Genomic DNA, 8,875 nt, shown 5'->3' on the forward strand with positions numbered 1-8,875 from the left:
CCGCCCCACCTGTTTACCCCTACGCTCAAATTGCCAGTTCGTTATTGTCTTATTACCATTTATGCATCCAAAAAAACTCTAGAGTCTCTCCTGCTTGCCACCAACTTAGTGAATGATAGATGGAAAGTCATCTTTCTTGGCCTCAGCAACTTTGTACATAATCACCCATGTCACGGGAGATTTTTTTGTATTTCAATCTCATTAGATTTTTTTGTATATCGTCAATGATATAGTGTGACGTGACTTGCGTCGTAATTTTGTATCACTAAAGAAGTTGGATAATCAGAATGCCGCATAAAGGAAGAAAATATCATACCATTAACTGACAATAATTCCAAATATGAAACCCTTAATGTGAAATATAGATATTGTTAATTACCATATAAATACTGATTGAAAATCCGATATTAGATTATATGTTGTTAACAAAATCCAAAATTAAATATTGAAATTTGAAACTAATATACATATACTGTACACCACGCTGGTTCATTATGCAAACAAAATTTAACAAAACTTGCAATTCACACAACTCAATATAGTTGTCTTCATGAATTCATAAAAGTGACGAGCATATTTTTGTCAAACTTCCAGAAAACTACAAGGCTGGTCCGTTTTCAATCTATCACTAAAATATTCATAATCATACTTCTTATTTTGCATTGATAATTCTTTATTAAGACTATCCGAACGTCTAATTTGCGGCACAAACTCTCCCCAATGAAAAGCATGACGAATATCCTCAAGAAAATCAAAGATTTGTTCTTTGACATAAACATAAAATTATATATCGCGTGTACATCATCAAAATACCATTTTGTAAAACTGAAAATGCCCTTTTAATGATTTTGGAAGGGAAATTTTGAAAGACATGGAAGAAGAAATGGCATATATTATGGTTCAAGCTGATCCTCACAACCTATTGAAACTGGTAGGTTCGAACAGAGGCAAGGATGCTGAAATGACCTTTGTGAAAACTGGAAGGCGACATCAAAACGCCTTTTTGACCGGATATGAGCTACATTCTTTCAATATCGTCTTATGCTTGATTACTTTTCTCTGAAAAGCTGCAGTGATCGTTTTGCCATGAACGCCTTATTTAAACATAATTTCATCCTTATCCAAACCAGGACCGGCTCAACACTTTTAGGAGCCTAAGACAAAAAAAAAAATTTTACCCTCTAAAATTTATACAGATAATGTTTAAAATATATTTAAAATTTAATCAGTAATATTTTGTATATATTTGTAATGAAAATAAAACTATATACATATCAAATAATTTTGGACCCTTTTCAATTTTATTTATTATATTTATAATTTTTTATATATAAAATATAGATTTATAAAAAAATTGAACCCTTTAGTTATTATTATACAGGAACGGCCGCACCGTTTGTCCCCTCCCAATGAGCCGGCCCTGATCCAAACAAGGCCATGAACTTTCCCATCTTCAGCTAAGAAACACGTCCATTAGCTGCCTTATTTTTTTAAACTGTCTTTTTAGTCACATCCATTGCGAGCACATAGTTTTTTTTTAGGATAAGTACACGAAAGTAGAAAAAGCAAAAGCAACTGGATAAACAAAGCAAAATAATAATTCATCAAATTCCCTAACAGATCTTATCAGATGAGATTAAACAGAATCATCATAAGATTCATAACAAAGGAGGAACAAGTCATAACATCTCGAGAGTAAATAAAGCAATTAATCCATTATCTTAAGACAAAAGACATGTAAAAGCTAAAAAGGTGTAGTACTTAAGCCAAGTGTTTGGCAATAGTAGACTGAAGCTCATCTTTTTGGGCGCCAATAACTTTGTCCACAATCTTCCCTTCTTTCATGAACATGAAGGTTGGCATCGACTCAATCGCCCAGTCACTCGCCACTGACTGTTCCACACAAAACAAAAAGATGATTTTGTGAGAACTTTGATCATAGAAGAATTAAATTAAAACAATCTCTCTCAACCAAGAACATGAATAAAGAGAAAACTCGGTTGATTTTTTTGTATCGTTACCTTCAATTCGTCCACATCGACCTTGAGAAAAATCACATTAGGGAGTTTCTTAGCTAAATCAGCAAAGAATGGAGCTATGAAACGACATGGTCCACACCAAGAAGCCGTGAAATCAACCACCACCTTCAACAATTTAACCATCTCATGAATCATTTCGATCATTGAATTTTTTTTAACAATACAATAATGAAAACATATGTTAAACAATAAAGGCCAATTATATGTCATAACAATGTTAAACCTAAGTTTCTAACTCTAGAATCTAACATGGTAATTCAGATTCAGATTCAGATTCAGATTCTTGGTAACATGTACGTATATATATGTCGCATGTTATATATGATGTGTCAAGCATGGATTGTAAGCGGCAAAAATCAAACGTATTGTGTTGTGAGACAGATCGAGAATATGAAAAGAGATTACAAGAGTTTTGGAGTCATTGCCCTTTTGGAGTTGCTCGTTCCATGCTTCCACGGTGTGACACGCGATCACTTGTCCTTCTTCCGCAGCCATCTTTCCACAAATCTTTTCTCTGTTTCTCCTTTGTTTTTTGTCTTTTTGTCTATATCTCTCTCGATCTGTTTAGGTTTCTCCTCATCTAAGCATGCTCTTCTTTTGCAAATATAATCACATACAATTACAACTTTGCCACCAATATTTTCAGATTCCCCTTTAATGGACGCGTGATTTTATTTTCCATAATTATACCCACTAAATATGATACCTTTCTTTCTTTACCCAAGCATAAATATTCCCACTTTACTCTTACAACTTTTATTTTCTGGAAATTTAGACCCTTAAGTTTCAAGTTCACAAAAAAAAAAAGTTGGTGACAAAGACCTTGTCATTATCCGGGTTGGCGATCTATTTCCCCACCGGAACTATGGTGTCGCACTATTTCTCCATCAAACTATTTCCTCGTTTCATTTCCCCACCAAACGAAAGTTAATATCTATATACCCATCATATTAAAGTTAAATATCTCTTTCCCCACCCGACCAATTTCGATGGTTAAATGTCGAAACCCCAGTACCAAACCATCAAACCTCCGTTAGTAAACCGAAGGAAAACCCAAATATTGCTAAACCGGACCTATATCTGGGTGATAACCCGAGACAACGGTCAAAAATCCCAAATTGATAAGAACCCTAGAAAAAACTGTAGAATGTGAATCTCAGAGTTCTTCTTCTTCTTTTCTTATTGTCGAGTGCTTTTTGCTTTTTGTTCTTAATCTCTTCTCACTTTGTGTTAATTTTCAGATCTAAAGCCATGAGTAACGTGTCTGGAGCTTCTAGTGGTTCGTCAAGTGGACGTTCTGGAGGCAGAGTGTTTGGTGTGCCGAGAATTTGTCATTGTGGGGTTCAAATAATGGAATTGGTTTCTAAATCCAGCAACAATCCGTACCGGCGTTACTATCGTTGCGGATATGCTGTATCTAAGAAGGTAATTTGATTAATCCTTGCTTCTTCTTCATTGTATTAGTTAATGTTTTCTTTTCATAATTTTTTGTCTAAATAATGCACAGCTCTCGAATGACAACCACACTTTCAAGTGGGTCGATGAGGCTTATTTAGATGAGATAGAGGCATTAAAAATGAAAAATGCTTCACTTGCGGCAAAACTGGAGACAGTTACAATGGAGAGGAATGAGTTTGAGAGAATAGTGTTTGAGAATGTGCAAATGAAGCTTGAAAAGGAGATTTTCGAGAGAGTTGAAGAGGCTTTGGTTGAATCATCTTCTACGATGAAGAAAATGATGGTTGTTGTAGTTGTTTTGTGTATGGTCATGGTTGGGTTTAGTAAGCTCTTTGGTTGAAAAGGTTTATATAGGAATGACCTTTGTTTTAGTAATCTTATGTTTTGTGTGTTTGATCATTGTGGTTTGTGTACAAGCTTCTAGTTGCAGTAACAAAGATAATATGAAGTGCAAAACAAAGATAGATAAATGTCATTACATTACATGGATCCAAGACCATTAAGTTCAAAACCAAAGATATATGTCATTACATAGCTGTCGAAAATTAAGTTCAAAACAAAAGATAATAGATGCCATTACATATCAAATCATTCAAGCTTGAGAAACACTAGCTTGAGTGAGAGTTCCTTGTGAGGATTCACCTGCAGTTTGAGATGTGCTTACCGGTACCGAATCATCATGCTTGCCCTGCTTTGTATGCCACCTCGAGTTGTGATTAGCCTTACCACAAATGGCACAATGCATAGTCCTTTTCTTGGCTTTTGGTAGCTTCTTGGTTGGTGACTCATTCACACCTCTTTTCCTTGTCTTATCCGCTTTGGTGAGCTTCTTCTTCTTCTTCCCTGTTTCTTTCCCTCGTTCTCCCTCTGTTTCTTCCCCTTGTTCATCCTCTACAGGTGGAGCATGTACATCAGGAGCATCTGTTTTGGGCCAAAACATAGAACCCCGGACTGGAACAATTCCATCTATGTAGTTTCTTCTCTACTTAGCCGTGCGAAACCACTCACAAACATAGTCTGACGGATCAACCTTTAACTTCAGCATCACACCATATGCATGCTTACATGGAATTCCAGTGATGTCGAACTTTCTGCACGAACAAGTTCTTTTCTCCAAATGGACACGATGAGTTTGGCCATTCAATCTTGAGTCAAAGTAGCCTTTAACGCTTCTTCTAACAACACATTTGTTGGCTCCGTCTTTAAAGGGCTTATCAACAAGAGCCTTAGCGAGAACTCTCTGCACATATGGTGTACATTTTCCTGACAAAGAGAGAGCCAATTAAGTTAACTGAATTTATATTTTTTAGATATTAGAAGTATTGAAAAAAACTTACCTTGGTGTTCATGAGATTCTCTGGATCTTGTGGCTATACGCACCATAGCAAGTCTTGCTATTGTTTCGAGCATATGCACAAATGGTTCTCTCTTGCCTTGTTGATGGAGCTGTTAAAGGACTCTGTCGAGTTGTTCTCCACATCTTCGCAGTAATTTCCCAGCTTGAAGAAAGCTCGGCACCAACTCCTCGGATTTGTAGCCATAACATCTGTATACACACCTGTATCGTAGCAACTTAACCTGTCCAAGTTTTGCTGATACTTTGCTTCATTGTAGCTCCATGCTACACTCCATATGTAAGACTTCATCTGTTTTTTGTTGCCATGTTTCTTCTTCAAATTCCCGTAGATGTGTCTTACACACTTCCGATGCTCCATCTTAGGCAACTCTATCTTAATAGCTCTAATCAATCCCTGATACAGAACCACAAACTTAATCAAACAACAACATAAAGAAACAGTGATTTCAACCAAAAAAAAAAACAAAAAACTTACCGGGCTACGGTCTGAGACAGCAATGTAATTGTCACCATCCTTTAGATCCAAATCAACCTTCAGTTTTTGCATAAACCATTGCCAATTCTCGTTATTTTCCACCTTTACAACAGCCCAAGCTATTGGATAAATTGCATTGTTTGCATCTCTACCTAAAGCAACCAATAACTGTCCCTTGATTCTTTCTTTGAGAAAGCAACCATCAAGTCCTATCAATGGCCTACAACTCTCCTTCCAAGTATTCCTTAGGGCGTCAAAGCAAATATAGATTCGATTGAAGACATCTTGACCTTCATCATTCTGGAACGTGTCTACTTCAACAGAAGAACCAGGATTTGATTCTACTATCTCGGCAGCATAATCTTTAAGGCGTGCAAACTGTTGATCATGTTCACTCTTAATCCACTTCAAAGCTTTATTCCTACCAGCTTGACACTGAGGCCTAGACACACTAATAGACCAATTTGCCATGATCAATTCCTCGATCTTCATAGGCATATAGTATGCCGGCTCTTCACGGATCTTGTTCACAAACAACCTAGCTATCACAGGGACCTTCACCATCTCACACTCTCCATTAACCTCACATGTGTGGTTATCTACAAACAACCTAACTCTCCAAATTTTATCCTTCGGAAGGATCGAAGCATAAATTTTCCAGCCACAAGCTTCATCATTCTCACCAAGACCAGCACATTCGAAACCAAGCTTATCCTTATCATACCTGTATTGTCTGATATTGCAGCGAGTCCTAAGAGCATAATCGAGGACTCTGTCTTTGAAAGCCACACCATTGAAGAATGTCTGGTCTCGGTACAAATGCCCATCACCACGGCGTATATGCGTCCTCATTCTCTGTGGGGCTTCAGGATCTTCTTCTTCCTCATTATCTTCATCACTCTCAGGCAAGACGTCATGCTGAATTGGCGGCTTACTCACGAAATTTCAACACAATTCGTCGAGTTCAAACTCTTCTCGCTCAACTTCTTCATCATCAATTTCGAACTCTCCTTCGCCGATTATAGGTACTACAGACATGGTAAACACGAATTCAATCGATTTCCTGTTGTTTTCTCTCAGGAATTCTATCCCACTCTCTCTATTTCACGTTCTAGGGTTCTTGGGTTTTTGATTTGAGGATTTTTTGGGTTTAGATAGATTAGGATGTTTAAGTCGGTTAAGTCGAGATTCGGTATTAGTAACCCGTCTTAACCAAACTAATAAACCAACTAAACATGGTTTTATGTGGATTTGAGTGTTTAACTTTTGTCGGGTGGGGAAAGAGATATTTAACTTTGATATGGTGGGTATATAGATATTTAACTTTCGTTTGGTGGAGAAATGAAACGAGGCAATAGTTTGATGGAGAAATAGTGCGACACCATAGTTCCGGTGGGGAAATAGATCGCCAACCCTCATTATCCCACAGTCTAAACAAGCGACATGATGATATATATTATCTATATTATAAGTCTTGGTCCAACAAACCAAACCAACATCATAATTCTCTAACCAAATCTACAGCTGGATCAATTTCTTAAAACAATAGGTTCCCATGCATGAGTCCATGACGAACCAACCAGTAAGCAAAACCTCTAGAATCAAGCAGGAAGCTATGAAAGTCCAACCCCCTAGTAATATTGCTGAAGTGTAAATTATAACCGTAGGCAACAAATACTTGACCATCTCTGCTTTTTTTACCCACCCTCCCTTTAGGTACACACACAGTGCAGTCTTAACTAACATAATAGCACTGCGGAATATATACCATTTTAAAAATATTCTCTATATTTTGTCTTCACTGCATTTCTTATAACTTGAGTTCTAAGAACATCTTTAATGCAATACTCCATTTTTTGCACTATAATGATACAACACCAAAATAAAGTTAGATTTTACTCCAATGTATTACTCTATTTTTTACACCAAAAAAAATATTTTAGAATGATCCTACTTTTTTTTTTGTCATCAATGATCCTACTTTTATTTAATTAATAATTGTTACTAATAATTTCAACTTATGAAAGTTATCAATTAATTCCAACTATCTATATTTACAGAACTTCCATAAAAAAATAATTCATTTAAGTTAAACATTTATTATTAAAAACTACAATAATATATATAAGATATCATATTTTGGTTCAATAATGAGCATTGGAATATTTTTCACAAATGGTAAATTGATGCATTTCATAATGAATAACGAGCTTCTTTATCTTTGATTTACCTAAATTGAAGAAGAAATTTTAAAATTGGTCATTTTCATCGTTTGGACGGTAATTCACTGATCTTAGTGGTTCCAAAAATGATTTACTAGATTATTAAATTACTTATTTTATGATTTTTTTTATTTTTTATTTTTTTTGCTTAGTTTTGATATTTTATTAGTTTATGCATCTTTATGTAAAATTATTAATTATTCTCTTATGAAAATCATATTTTTATGTTATTGTGCTATTTTTAAATATTTAAGTATGAAATAAAACATTCAAGATTTAAAAGACCATTCTCTAAATAAAAAGATCAATAGAGTAACCCTAGCCATTACTATTTTTGGAGTTGAAAATGGAGTGGGGTTGGAATATATTTTAATCAAATATGATGTTTGTAGTAGAAAATATAATAGGATTGGAAATAACCTAAGACCTAGATAAATAGAAAAAAATATATCAAAACTAATGGTGAAAGTACAAATTTCTTCTTATTTTATTTTTTAATAAATAAATTAAATTTACTTAATTATAGATCTTTTTAATAATTTAACAAATTGAAATAGAACTTTAAAACAACACAAAAAAAAAATATGGACCCATGCATGGCAAATGCCGATGTTGCTATGGGTTCAGGGCCGGTCCTGGGCCAAGCCCAATAAAACGTTCGCCTTGGGCCCCCAAAATTTTTTAAAAATTTTATATGTTAATAGGTCTCCAATTTGTTTAAAAAAAAAATTTTAGGCCCCAAATTTTTGAAATCTTTACAAAATGGTATTGGGCCTCCAAACTTTCAGGACCGACCCTGCATGGGTTAGAGCCGGCCCTGGGTACACAAGTGCAACGAGATTCACGACGTTCCATCCGCGTGGCCTTACCGCTAAACGGTTCAGGTTGACACTACAAGAAAACAGCGGTATTCTGACGGACATTCCGACGGAAAATGAAATCCTCGGAATTTCCGAGGAAATTCCGAGGAAAAATGGTGTTCCTCGGAAAAAACCGATGAATTCCGAAGAAATATTATAGGGATTTTACAAAATTCCGAGGAAATTCCGACGAACTAGTGATCGATCGATGCATTTTTGGACATATACCCATCGATCGATCACATTGTTACGCTTTGGTCCATCTTAGTGATCGATCGATGCGTTTTTGGACATAAATCCATCGATCGATCCGTTTATAAAAAAACATTCGAGATTTTGAAACCCCAAACACTAGTTCCTCGGAATTTCCTCAGAATATTCCGAGGAAATTCCGAGGAACTAGTGTTTGGGGTTTCAAAATCTCGAATGTTTTTTTATAAACGGATCGATCGATGGATTTATGT

At 35.6% G+C, this 8,875-nt stretch overlaps 3 protein-coding genes across 3 annotated transcripts; 1 reads left to right on the forward strand and 2 right to left on the reverse strand.

The window, feature by feature from the left end:
• Nucleotides 1–1,600: 1,600 nt before the first annotated feature.
• On the reverse strand, nucleotides 1,601–2,644 carry LOC106304384 (thioredoxin H1). Its single transcript, XM_013740794.1, has 3 exons — nucleotides 2,445–2,644; nucleotides 2,022–2,144; nucleotides 1,601–1,893 (listed from the first exon to the last, which is right to left on the reverse strand). Exons 1-3 carry the CDS (start codon nucleotides 2,532–2,534, stop codon nucleotides 1,762–1,764), a joined length of 345 nt encoding a protein of 114 aa, XP_013596248.1. The 5' UTR covers nucleotides 2,535–2,644; the 3' UTR covers nucleotides 1,601–1,761.
• Nucleotides 2,645–3,161: 517 nt separating this feature from the next.
• On the forward strand, nucleotides 3,162–3,853 carry LOC106305242 (uncharacterized protein At4g04775-like). The gene is made up of 3 exons (XM_013741619.1): nucleotides 3,162–3,188; nucleotides 3,281–3,464; nucleotides 3,547–3,853. The coding sequence occupies exons 2-3, from the start codon at nucleotides 3,291–3,293 to the stop codon at nucleotides 3,835–3,837; spliced, it is 465 nt and encodes a 154-aa protein (XP_013597073.1). The 5' UTR covers nucleotides 3,162–3,188; nucleotides 3,281–3,290; the 3' UTR covers nucleotides 3,838–3,853.
• A 140-nt stretch (nucleotides 3,854–3,993) lies between these two features.
• LOC106304828 lies at nucleotides 3,994–4,913 on the reverse strand. Its single transcript, XM_013741215.1, has 2 exons — nucleotides 4,835–4,913; nucleotides 3,994–4,760 (listed from the first exon to the last, which is right to left on the reverse strand). Exons 1-2 carry the CDS (start codon nucleotides 4,905–4,907, stop codon nucleotides 4,480–4,482), a joined length of 354 nt encoding a protein of 117 aa, XP_013596669.1. The 5' UTR covers nucleotides 4,908–4,913; the 3' UTR covers nucleotides 3,994–4,479.
• Between the last annotated feature and the right edge of the window lie 3,962 nt (nucleotides 4,914–8,875).

Source organism: Brassica oleracea, chromosome C7 (genome assembly GCF_000695525.1).
Source record: "Brassica oleracea var. oleracea cultivar TO1000 chromosome C7, BOL, whole genome shotgun sequence".
NCBI classification, from domain to species: domain Eukaryota; kingdom Viridiplantae; phylum Streptophyta; class Magnoliopsida; order Brassicales; family Brassicaceae; genus Brassica; species Brassica oleracea.

Coding starts and splice junctions, on each gene's coding strand:
- LOC106304384 (XM_013740794.1), bottom strand. CDS start 2,534: ATGGCTGCGGAAGAAGGACAAGTGATCGCGTGTCACACCGTGGAAGCA. Junction 2,145..2,444: donor GCAATGACTCCAAAACTCTT/GTAATCTCTTTT, acceptor AAATTGTTGAAG/GTGGTGGTTGATTTCACGGC. Junction 1,894..2,021: donor TCGATGTGGACGAATTGAAG/GTAACGATACAA, acceptor TGTGTGGAACAG/TCAGTGGCGAGTGACTGGGC.
- LOC106305242 (XM_013741619.1), top strand. CDS start 3,291: ATGAGTAACGTGTCTGGAGCTTCTAGTGGTTCGTCAAGTGGACGTTCT. Junction 3,465..3,546: donor GATATGCTGTATCTAAGAAG/GTAATTTGATTA, acceptor AATAATGCACAG/CTCTCGAATGACAACCACAC.
- LOC106304828 (XM_013741215.1), bottom strand. CDS start 4,907: ATGCTCGAAACAATAGCAAGACTTGCTATGGTGCGTATAGCCACAAGA. Junction 4,761..4,834: donor AGAATCTCATGAACACCAAG/GTAAGTTTTTTT, acceptor TCTCTTTGTCAG/GAAAATGTACACCATATGTG.